At 50.3% G+C, this 12775-nt stretch overlaps 1 protein-coding gene across 1 annotated transcript in view; it reads right to left on the bottom strand.

Moving 5' to 3' along the window:
* Window positions 1-12460, bottom strand: part of PPP2R2D (protein phosphatase 2 regulatory subunit Bdelta) — a 51494-nt gene extending 39034 nt beyond the window's left edge. The window contains exons 1-2 of the mRNA XM_086681205.1: window positions 12303-12460; window positions 12105-12197 (exon numbers count right to left, since the gene is read on the bottom strand). Coding sequence (XP_086537331.1) covers window positions 12105-12197; window positions 12303-12309 — 100 coding nt within the window. The 5' untranslated portion in view covers window positions 12310-12460. The remainder of the gene's footprint in view (window positions 1-12104; window positions 12198-12302) is intronic.
* Window positions 12461-12775: the final 315 nt, after the last annotated feature.

Genomic DNA, 12775 nt, shown 5'->3' with positions numbered 1-12775 from the left:
CCCAAGGCACAGAGCCCCCCGTCTCTCCCTGGAGCTGCTGCCTGTCACGTGGACAGTGCACCCCTTTTCATCATCGACTTTCCCGCTGGTGTCGTCTGCTCAGTCTGTCCTTGAATTCCTTCCTTCCGGGACAAGACCGAGAACCTTTGGCAACCCCCCTGGGACAGGCTGGGCTGGGGTCTCCCTGATTCACCAGGCAGCAGAGAGGAGGGGTTAGAAATGGAACTGAGAGGGGCGCCTGGGTGGCTCAGTCGGCTGAGCATCCGACTTCGGCTCAGATCACGATCTCGCGGTTCGTGAGTTCGAGCCCCGTGTCGGATTCTGCGCTGACAGCTCAGAGCCTGGAGCCTGCATCGGATTCTGTGCCTCCCCCTCTCTCACGGCTCCTCCCCCACTCATGCTCAGTCTCCCTCTCTCTCTGTCAAAAATAAACATTAAAAAAAAAAATTAAAAAAAAAAAAAAGAAATGGAACTGAGAGTTACAAAAAAGAACTTCAACTTGAACTGTAACTTTTACTTCTTAAAAAAATCTGGAACAAATAAGATCAAGTATTGAAAACATGACTATTATTAATGTATCATGTTAATAACATACAACTAGATTATTATCTTGTTTAAAAGCCACGTAGAGTTTATCAAAATGTGAGGTGGCAAACAGTTTAGTCTGAAGAATTAAAATATTTCTCCTGTACGAAAGGTGTGCCAAAAAAATCATGACATCGTGACACTTCTTTAGAACGTGCAGGTACATAGTTATCCCACAGAAACAAAGCCGGATGTAGCCCCTGACAATTTATGAAGTTAGGTATGATTATAAATGCACTGATGCACATAAGGCACTGAAGCCCCCCCTTTCAATGATTATTCGCTGAGTTATCATTTTGCTTTGTTTTAAATCTAATTAAGGAAACTCCTGCTTTTTAACGGGTATACTTTTATGGCTATGTTTTGTCGTTGGAGATACTGGGAGAAAATGAAAAGCTAGCAACAATGTGTAGGGAGTTTGGAAACAGCCAGAGGCGGCCCCGATCACAAGCAGCAGCAAGGGAAACTCTCCTGTGTTCAGTTCGTAGAAAGCTAGTCTTTTCCTGTTCTATCGTTACAAAACACAAGGCATCCTTCCTTGGTGTGAAACACAACCGTACAGAAGCGTCCAGCATAAAAGCAGACATCCTTCTTCAGTGCCGATCCAAACCCTCACTCTCCGCAGGCACCCACTCTGAACGGTGGGGGTGGCAAGGTCCACACCCAGGTTATTTACAACCACGCTCCGTTTTAATAGGGGAGCGCTGTTCTGCCGGTGGCTGTTTTTAATCTCCTGGGTCACAGACCGCTTTCCAACGGGCACAGACCCCTTTAATCCACAATATGGGTGTACCAGAATGCTTTTAATCCCTTCACTACTTTGGGGCATTTCAGTTTTTCCGGATGTTTGACCGCTGCGATGCACAATTCTATAAACACCTGGTCCCGCAGTGCTGGCACGCTCCTGTGGGACTCCCGCAAGTAGAATCATGGGGGTCGCAACCCAGCTTTAAGTTTAACAGATGTACGTGCCACACTGCCCTCCAAAGTATGAGCGTGGGGATAATCTTTCTAGAAATGTAAAGCAAAAGTAAAACCTCATCACTACTTTCTTTTCCTTACTCCTTTATTTCTTAAATGTTTATTTTGAGAGAGCACAGGGGAGGGGCAGAGAGAAAGAGAATCTCAGGCACCTCCACACCCAGGAAGAGCCGGGCGCTGGGCCTGATCCCGTGGACTGTGAGGTTATGATTGAAGCAGGAATCAAGAGCTGGATGCTTAACGGACTGAGCCACCCGGGAGCCCCTAGTTGTGGTTTTCTGATCGACGAAGGTGTAGATGCAATAGACTAAACTCTGTCCCACGCTCTGAGCAAGTCCAAAAACCTTACCGGGATTTCTGTTTTTAAGGTTGTCCCTGCCTCTGGGCTCTGGACTCCAGCTTCTATTCAAGTTCAATTTATGAGCCACTCTTCCTGTCCCACTTACCATTCCTCTCCTAAACCGAGACTGACCCACACACGGGTCTGACTTTCCTTAATTTCCAACAGCAAAAAAAATCCCCCTTGTAAAAGACACACGTTCAGCATCCTTAAATGAACTCGAGGTAGAACGTATACGAACTGGGGGGACAGAAGAATTAGAATTCAAGGTTTGGGGCATCTGGGTGGCTTGACTGGTCAAGCACTCAGCTCTTAGTTTCGGCTCAGATCGTCTCGCGGTTCATGGGTATGAGCCCTGCGTCTGGCTCTGCACTGACAGCATGGAGCCTGCTTGAGACTCTCTCTCCCCCTCTCTCTGCTCCTCCCGCTTGCACTTTCTCTCTCAAAATGGATAAACAAAATTTTAAACATTAAAAAAATCAATGTTTACAATAAATATTTAGAGATTAATATTCATAGTGTATAAAGAGCTTTTAAAAATTGATTTCCATGGAGCTCAGTCAGTTGGGCGTCTGACTTCGGCTCGGGTTATGATCTCACAGTCCATGAGTTCGAGCCCCGGGTCGGGCTGTGTGCTGACAGCTCAGAGCCTGGAACCTGCTTCTGATTCTGTGTCTCCCTCCCTCTCTGCCCCTGCCTGGCTCATGCTCTCTCTCTCTCAAAAATAAACCTTAAAAAAAAAAACTTAAAAAAATTGGTTTTCAAAGACCTCAGTAAAACATGGATGAATGATGTGATCTAATGACTCACAGGAGAAACAGAAATCACCAGTAAAAAAAATCTCAACTGCAACCCTAACCCTAAACCCAACCTAAATCTCAACTGCCTGGGTGGCTTTGGTTCAGGTCATCTCACAGTTCGTAAGTTCTAGTCTCGCTATTGTCAACTCAGAGCCCTCTCTGGATCTTCTGCTCCCCACCCCCCCCACCAACTCATGTTCTCAAAAATAAAACATTTAAAGAAAAATCTTAATTGCATAACTGGTAAGGAGATGCAAATTAGATTTGCCATTAAAATAGCTAACATCAGGGATGCCTGGGTGGCTCATTTGGTTCAGTATCCGACTCTTGATTTTGGCTCAGGTCACGATGTCATGGTTATGGGGTTGGGTCGAGCTTCGGGCTCGCACCGGGCACGGAGCCTGCCTGAGCTTCTCTTTCTCTGTCTCCCTCTCTCCCGCTCACATATGCATATGCACACTCTCTAAAACCCATTTTTTAAAAAATAGCTGACATTAAAAAGACTGATGTTCTCAGCATGAAAGGAGGAAGGAGAAGTTTGGGGGGAGGTATAAGATGGCATCTTTCGGAGAGTGCTTTGGCGGCCTCAAAACGTAAACAAGGAGCCTTCCCCGGTGTGCCCGTTCCTAGGAATCCAGCCACGGAAATGCTCGCCCAGGCAGGTGGGGGCCCAGACAATGTGCTGTCGCATCTTTAGTACTAAACAGCGAACACGGAGACCACCAATGAGACTAGTTCAATAAACAAGAGAATCTGTGTGACGAAATGGTGTGCAGTCATCAGAAGGGACCAAACAGAGCTATACAGCGAGGCGGCATGGTTAAAAATACTGAGTATGGGCTCTGCGCTCAGAACACCTGGACTGGAATCCTGACTCTAGCACCCACTAGCTCTGGGACCTGGGGCAAAGGGAACCGACTTCCCTGAGAGTCAATTTTCTCATTTATAAAACAAAGGCAACAGTAGCACTTAGATCTCAAGGGGCTGCTGCAAGGGTCAAATGAGCTCAAGCACATACACGGCTCAGCACGAGCTGGGTCAGCGTGAGACCTTGTACTGCACACTAGTGACAGCCAAAAAACTGCAAAACAGTATTTATGACAGGATCCGCATTTTGTACAAAACGAAAAACTGCCTATACGTAAACTAAGTTTTAAAGTAGAAAATAATAGATAAAGGCATTGGAAATGGTCTAAAAACACACACACTGTTAAGGGTAGTTACCTCTGGGGAGGATTCCTGGACAGCGGTGCAGAGTAGGAGGAAACTTCACTTTTACTCTTTACACATCCGTATCATTTGATTTTCTTTAAAAAATGAACGTTCTGCTTTTGCATTTTGGGACAGAAACAATAAAATCCAGTGAAGATGAGCAAGGGCGGTTCTCGACACGTGCCCCGCCATTCCTGCTGCAACACCTTGCTTCAAAGCAGCAGTTCTCAAGGTGTGGTCTGCGAATCCCAGGGGTCCCCGAGCACAGAGCTGTTTTCGTAACAGCATGCCGACATCTGCGTGGATGAACCAAAGCCACGGTGACTGAAACTGTCGGTGCCTCCATGTGCATCACGGCTGTGGTGCCACGCTGTACGGAGAGAGCCGCTCGGCTCACACACACATGTGAGAGCCAGCAAGCTAGTCCCACTAGGTTGGGAACAACCTTGATCAAACTAATTTTGCCCAAACCCAACCCTCTGGTAGGAGTCCTTTCGCTATTCTCTGTGGTGAAGTGGGCACTACGCAAAAATCACGTCTGCTGCATCTCCAAGCACAGTGACCGTCTCAAGAAGCACATGCATGGTTGACTGTGTTGCAGGCCGAACTAGGCACTTATTTGACGGAACGCCATTTTTATCTAAAAGAACAACTCACCAACTATGGTTTTTCAGAAAAGTCTCCTGAAAATGAACAAAGGGAGCCTCTCATTTCACAGAGAACAACCGACAGCATTTGCTGCCAATGTTAATATTCACATTTTCAAGAGGGAATTTGAATTTTGGAAGACATACCTATTACTATTACTGTGACAGCTTCCCACTTCAAGACTTTTCTAAGGAGATCAGTTGTGACATTAACAAATGTGATTTTCTTTGATCTTTTATAATGAAATGTATTGACATTTTGAAGGTCTGAATAACCCAGTGTACCAGTATTTGGTATAACTGGTCCAAACGACCAAGACATGATGTTACCAAATCACACACGGGGTGAGAGAGCCATTCAAAGTACAAGGTAGGAGTAAGGGATTTTAATGTAATAGGAAATACAAGTTCAATGATACGGTTTCAGGTTCCAAAGCACAACTGAACTTGAAGAAATCATCACGTGTCCAGTTCTGCCACAGTATTAGAGAATATCCAGAATTACATGGAAAGGCTGTTAAGTCATTCTTTCCTTTTCTAATTACAAGTGTGAGGCCAAATTTTCTTCCTGTATTTCCACAAAACAATTTCAACAGATTGAACACAGAAGCAGAGAATCTGAAAATCCAGCAGCCTGTTTTAACCCCTATACTTAGATGCCACTCTTCTCACTAAATCTTGTTTCTTTTAAGAAAGTTGTTTTTCATTAAAAATGTTATGCTCACGTGTAATAGATCATTATCATTTTAAAGTGAAATAAGTATTTTAAGTTCTTCTGTTTTAATTCAAATTTGGTAAGTACTGACACATAAACCCACACAAAGAAAAGCTCTCTGATCTCCCTGGGACCAAAGACTGAGGGCCACTGATGTTAGCACAGAGGCTGACAGACTACAACCTGAGGTTCACATGAAGTCCAGCCTCCGCTGCTTTAACAGAGATGTTGGCCCGCCGCCTTATCCCCTTGTTCTGTGGGGTCTGCAGTTACTTTCCAGCTACACGGGCAGACAGACTGGGCTCAGTGGTTGCAGCAGGAGCAGACGGGCCTGCAAAGTCCAAAATATTTACTTTTTGGCCCTTTACAAAAAACAAATTTGCAGACCTCTGATTTAGAGTAAGCCCGCGTTTCCAGCCTTTATTATCGCAGCAACTTCCTACTGGCTTCTGTTCTTACCCCATCACCAACCATTCTCCCAAGGCCAGAGTGACCTTCCTAAAAAAGGTAAAGCTGATGTCACTCTTCAGCTTACAGTCTTAAAGGCTTGTGATCACCATCACTTCAAAATACAATTCCAAGTTCTCAACACGGTGCTTGAGGCTGCTATCCAGCACTCTTTGGCCCTCCCATTCTGCCCCTGGACAAGCGCTCAGGTTTCCCAGAATGCACCAGGCTCTCTCCAATCTCCTCTCCACCGCCTTCCCGCCCCCCCCCCCCCCCCAACTTCTTCCCCGTCACTCCCCACCCAAGGACCACTGGGCACTTCCGGCACGTCCCCATCCCCGTCCAGGCTCTGCTCTCGGGATGGTGTGAGGGCTAGTCTGTCTCAACACAGGGCTTCTTGAGGTAGGAAGTGGGTTTCTCTACTCCAATATCCAGCAGCAGAAGCAGCCCTCCGGGGCACTGGTCAAGTGTCAGATGAAGACAGCCCAAAGCCAGCCCTCCAACACCCTTCCCCTTCTTACATGGGCTCCCTGGGGCAATATGGAGCAACTTACTCTCCTTTGCAGGAGTGTCTCGTAAGAGAACGTTTCCACAGTTATTAGTTACCGTGTGCTTGTTTGCCAGAGCTTTCCCCGCATTTATGTGGAATCTTCCTAACAAATTGTAATGACCACAGGGTATACTACCTCTGCTTTACAGATGAAAAGCCAGAAAGAAGGTAAGTAACCAGTCAAGTTAACATAAAGCTAGTAGGAGGGCTGAAAAGGGATTTGTACCAATGCCTTTCCATACCGAGTCACAGGTTGGAGAGACAAGCCCAACACATGATAAAACCGGAGAACAAGAGGACACTGCTAAATGCCAAACACCACTATATGCTAAGTAAAAAGAAAGGTCACATCCTAAGACAGAATACCAGGTGTTAGGGTGGCTGAGCAGGTGGGCACCTGGACGGCTCAGTCACTTAAGCGTCTGACTCTTGATTTCAGCTCAGGTCATGTTCTCGCAGTTTGAGTTCGAGCCCCATGTTGGGGTCTGCACTGACAGTGCAGAGCCAACTTGGGATTCTCTCTCTCCCTCTCTCTCTGCCCCTCCTCTGCTCATGCTCGTTCTCTCTCAGTAAATAAAAAATAAGTTCTACAAAAAAAAAAGTGGTTGAGCTGTGATTCATAAAGAAAGTGGAATGTGATAAGGATTGGTAGGGTGTGAAGGGTAGACAGGAAACAGAAAGCATATCCTAAGTTGGGCCAGAAACCTCAGCAAGGGACACAGAATATAAACAAGAAATACGCCTGGGTGGCTCAGTCGGTTAAGCATCTGACTTCGTCTCAGATCATGATCTTGCGGTTCGTGACTTCGAGCCCCACGTCAGGCTCTCTGCTGTCAGCACAGAGCCTGCTTCAGATCCTATATCCCCCTCTCTCTGCCCCTCCCCTGCCTGTGCTCTCTCTCTCAAAATAAATAAATAAACTTAAAAAAAAAATACGATCAAGAAAGGAGGACTGAATAATAATGGAAAAACCCAGGTTAGACCCAACCGAAGGGATCCAGGGTGGATGAACAGATGGGGGAGAGATCAGGAAAAAACAAGAAACTGCTATTATTTTATGTCTAAATTTAGTTACAACCAACCCAAAGACCTTAAAATAAATGAGAGTTAATTAACAGTCGTACTTAACATTCAAGCAACACTTTACAGGTAACAAAAGCACTACACACCGTTTGACTTTGACAAAAACCTTCTCCGGTAATTTCTAGATAAGGGAGCTGAGGTTCAGAAAGTGCCTTCACACCTGACAAATGGCAGACGTGAACTAAACCCAGAACTCATCAAAACAAGACTTTTAAAATCAAGGAATAAAAAAAATCGAGGCGTATGATTTCATATTACTGTAAATCTTATATACTTACAGCTGATTATAACTAAGATCAGTCCAGCTTCCTGAACATGCAGCCTGATTTAAGAAGCATTACAATGTAGCTGTACTCATAAACACATTAAATGCCTTAATTTTAAGAAAACCACCCATATCTGATTTCCTAATAGCAGAATCTCCCCATGAAGCTCTCTACTAAATTAAACAGCAAGAATGCTACTAGATCGTTTTCTTATTTGATGGCTTTCCCCCAGAAGATGTTTCCTGAAGGCCTTTCTCAATGACATAGATATACTTAATGCTCACTTTCTGCACATAGGAAAAACAAAACCCACAATACTCTAAAAATAATGAATATGACTGAAACGTTGTGCATTCACAAATACTGGATTTCACTGATTCCAGGGAGCAGTTTACCACAAGTTAACATCTTTGAAATCAGATGTATCTTATATTCAACAAAACACACTAACATCTTATACTCATGTCCTAGTGCCCTTAATTTTTGTTTCCCTTCCCCAACTTAAAGGTTTCTTTCTCTCTCACAATATATCTACATAAATACCTTTAGAAAGGCCCTACCACACCACCCAAATACCCACAAGATTTATGTAACTACCCAGACTTGAGTTAAAGATAAACCTTTTAGTATTTTTTAATATTATTTTTTCAGAAAAAGATTAACATCCAACTCAAGACCACAGACCAGATCATGGATTAAAACAAAATCATCAAGTAAAAAGGCAAGACACGTGAGGGGCACTGGGTGGCTCAGTGAGTTAAGTGCCCGACTTCGGCTCAGGTCATGATCTCGCGGTCCGTGAGTTCGAGCCCCGCGTTGGGCTCTGTGCTGACGGCTCGGAGCCTGGAGCCTGTTTCGGATTCTGTGTCTCCCCTTCCCCTGCTCATGCTGTCTCTCAAAAAATAAATGTGAAGAAAACCTGTAAAATCACCCATGATGAAAAAAGCTACACATAACACCAGATAACAGTTCATCACAAAGCCCCCCTCCAGCCCTCCCCCCGTCTGTCTAGAAAAGCAACAGGCAAAGGCAGCAAGACCCAAACCTTCCCTGCAAGAAGGCAGCTCCAATCCCGTCGAGGTGACCTGGCAGGCAAAATGACCACATCGTGGGCTGGGTGCGCAGGTGCTTCAGTCACTGACCAGCGTACCATCTCTGTGACATCTATTCTTTAATGGCCGTTTTCTAACCAAGGTTACTAAGCTTCCGACATTTTGACAGGCACTTCCTTTAAAGGCATCTCGTTTTCATTTGCTTTCAGAAGCAATTCCCTACAATTCCTGCCACAGAGCTCTCCCCCGAGCTCTAGGAGGAGCAATCCAGAGGCTGGCAGCCACACCCCACGCGAGGACTGCATCGGCACCGCCACTAATGGTCACCGAAGCAGCCCAGCGTGCGCGGGCTCTGGAGCCAGTCGGCCTGGCTTCAAACCCTGGCTGCGGTCACAGTGGCTGCTGACCAAGGTCGGTGCCCCCCTCCTCCCCGTGCCTTGGCTTCTGCATCCGAAACCGGGAAGAACAAGGGCGGTGTGGAGACTGGACTCGCGGCCCCAGGGAGCTCGGTGCAGTCTCAGGAACGTGCGTGACCGGCGTTCGATGTCTGGTAGCTGTCGCCACCGCAGACCGGGTCCTCCACGAGGGGCGTGTGTGGGGCCAGCCGGCCTTCGAGCTTGAGGAGACGGGCCGGCCAACGACCGTGATGTCGCGTGACATCTGCCAAAGGCATCCGTCCAGTGAGGTCGTGCAAGAGGGGCTGTAGGGCCCAGGGACTGGGCCATGGTGACCAAACACCACACGCGGAAACGTGACAAATACCCAACAGCTTCCGCACAGCAGCCACTGCCTAGAGCATCAAGCTTTGCAGGCGCAAGCTAACGATCCGTCTCTTCTCCCTTCCTCTGGCAAACCCTGGGTTTTACTTCTTTGACTCCGGCTCATCTGGGCCTAAAGTTCGTGAATTCCACCGCAGGGGGTGACGGCTTCCCTGCAAGACGTCAGCTTGCTGCAGGGGAAGGAGCAGTGACTGTCACTCCCGCATCCTGTCACCAGCAGGAGAACTGCCAATTTCCTTTCGAGCCCAGCTCTACTCCTGCTCCCGGGAGCTGAGCGTGTGAGCAGAACCCCACGCTTTGAAAAGAAAAAGCCGCTGCATTTTACACAGTACGATACTTTCTTCAGGGGTGGTGACTCGAGTCCCGCACACGACTAGTTTGAAAAACCAAGACGGGCGCCCGGCTGGCTTACTCGGCGCAGCAGGCTACTCCTGATCTCGCGGTTTGGAGTTCAAGCCCCTCAGCGGGTGTGAAGACTACCTAAAGATAATCTTTAAAAAAAGCCTGGGTGGCTCAGTCGGTTAAAGCGTCCGACTTCAGCTCAGGTCACGATCTCGCGGTCTGCGAGTTCGAGCCCCGCGTTGGGCTCTGGGCTGATGGCTCGGGGCCTGGAGCCTGCGTCTGATTCTGTGTCTCCCTCTCTCTCTGCCCCTGCCCCGTTCATGCTCTGTCTCTCTCTGTCTCAAAAATAAATAAAACGTTAAAAAAAAAAAAAAAAGTGAAACGGAAGGCGAAAGCCTCTCTCCCCCGTACTCACTCGAGTGTTTAGCCCCGAACCTTCTCACGCAACTGAGGCGAGGCCCTGGCCTCCATCCACCTCAACCACCTCAAACAAAGACAAGTGCAGAGTCACGGAGGCGCTTCCAGGTAGAGCCCGGACCAGGACAAACAGCACGAGCCACAAATCTCAACGCATAAAGGTTACCGCCCTGGAGTTCTCGAACCCAAGTCTCCGCGCACGACGGCCTCCTGCAAATTACCCGTCCTCAGTGACCTCTTGGCACCTTCTTCGTGCTGGTTGAGTCCGGACACGACAAGCTCGGTTCTTCGCGCTGCACAACCACTAGCTGGAAGTGATGCCGTTTCCTACACCACGGACTGTGCGCAAGGAATACAATTCGACAGACACCGTCCCCGCTCTGCGACAGAAAGGACACTGCTAAGAGTGTTCGCGCTGACCGATTACCCGGCCAAAGCTTGTGTGGGTCACAGGAAAAAGCTCCCAACACCTACGCGGACTGAAAAATTCCCGAGTGATTACCACAAAGAAATCTCACCAGAAAAAGATAATGTGCCACGCAAAACTTCCAGGTACGTTCAAATTTTAATGTAGGGATTTAAAACTGCAAAAAAGTCCCGATTCCGTTCAACCAGCAAAATTATCTCTGCGAAGTTTTTTAAGGGCACCATTCTCAAAGTGTAACGTCACACTTAAAAGACACCATTTCAGTCGGAATTTGACAAACTCATTCCGTTTGTCAGAACTTTTTCAGAAAAGGAAAATCAGAAATTAAAACAGGCATTAGGCTCCCCCCCCCCAAAACAAACAAGTTTTGCTTTGCTCCTGCTAAAAATGTTAAGTTTAACTGTCACCCACTTGGCCCAAATAAAATAAAAATATATCTTAAATGAATATAAAAGGCACAACCGGTGAGTTATTTAACTTCCATAAAACCACCAACTTTCCATCCTCAAATCGTACGCATCTTCACCAATTTCTTTGAGTGCAGTTTTGCCTAACAGTCTGGACTCTGTCAGTCTCAGGGCCATACATCTCCCGGTGTCACACCACCAGGGAGGGGAGAAGGAGCAGAGGGTCGTGGGAGGGGCCCAAGATCGGGACAGGTGAGCACACGCGCGACCGGGGGCTTGGGGCAAGGGGGGGTGTATTTCAGGCAAAGACAAGGCCTTGCCACCAGACGAAAGGTTCACGACGTCCCCTAAAACGAAGCCTGTAAACCTGGGATGTCCAGTTTCCGAGTCCCCACACATCACGTCCGGGAAAGAACGGCCGTCCCTACTGGAAGAGCCCGGGTGGGGGGCGGGGGCGGGAGCCGTGCAGCGCTCGCGGCCCGCCGCCCGCCACCCGAGCGCTGTGCCCCCCGGCTCATCTCAGGCTTCGATGCAGGAAACAACCACGCAGAACGCAGGGGACTTTAGGACACCGCCGGAGCAAAGGAACCGGCGACGAGCCCACGACGCTAGAACCTTACAGAACGACCGTAAGGATCAGGCAGCCCAGCCGACCGGTTTCCAAGACGAAGAAAACGAGGCACCACGGCTCGCCCAGGTGGTGCCCGCGCAGGTGGCTCCCGAGCGGCGGCCTCCCGACCCTCCCAGCGCCGCGTCCCAGCCGCTGCCGCGACCCCGTGTGCCCGGCTCCCGCAGGCACCTCCGCAGCCCCCGGCGCCGGGAGGCACCCACACGCCACCCCGGAGACCCGAGTCCTCGCGAGGCTCTGTGACCTTGGCTTCCTTACATAACCCCTCGGGGCCGCCTCCCCGTCCGGGGGCCGGACCTCCGCGCTCCGAGCGGTGCCCTCGGCGCCCCCGGCCCGGCGCGCCCGCCAGAACGGGGTCCCCGGGGCGGGGGACGCGGCTGCCCCCAAGGAGCCGCGCCCGCCCCCGCGCCAGGTGCGCGGCCTTACCTTCCGCCACGTCCTCGTCGATGGCCCCCTTGACCTGCGAGAAGCACCACTGCAAGTCATTGCCGCCCGCGGGGCAGCCGCCGCCTCCGGCTCCTGCGGACACACCGGGCGCGTCAGGGGCCCGCTCCCGCCCCGCGCCCCCGCCCAGGACCCCCGCCCGGAGCCCCGCGCCCGCCCCGCCCCACGCGCGCCCCTCACCTGCCATGGCCGGCCTGCCGGCGGGCGGGCGGGCGGGCGCCGAGGCGGCGGCGCACGAAGGAGGCGGCCGCCGCGCCGCTGCCTCCCGAGCACCTCAGCCCGGCCGCCGCCGCCGCCGCCGCCGCCGCGGCCGCCGGGGAGGGATTTTTTTTTTTTTTCCCTTTTCAAAATGGCGCCCAATGCCCGTCGCCCCGCTGGATGACGTCATCCTTCACCGCCTCCTCCGCGGGCCCGGGTGGGGGCGGGGCCGCCGGGAGGCTCCCCCGCTGGGGAGGGGCGGGGCGGGGCGTGCGGCCGCGAGGGCTGCCGGGGGCTGTGGGGCGCGCCTACTGCGCTTGCGCGAGCCGCCTCGGGTCCCACCACGCCCCCCGGCCGGGGCTGGGCCCCGCCCTGAATCGGAGCGGGGTGCTCCAGGGCGGTGGGGCGGGGGCCGGGGCCGGCGCGTCCCTGAAGACCAGCCGCTAGGCCGCCGC

This window comes from Puma concolor, chromosome D2 (assembly GCF_028749965.1).
Source record: "Puma concolor isolate L17-30 chromosome D2, mPumCon1.1.hap2, whole genome shotgun sequence".
NCBI lineage: Eukaryota > Metazoa > Chordata > Mammalia > Carnivora > Felidae > Puma > Puma concolor.
Note: the sequence above shows the minus strand (reverse complement) of the source record. Positions and strands in the feature narration are given on the sequence as shown.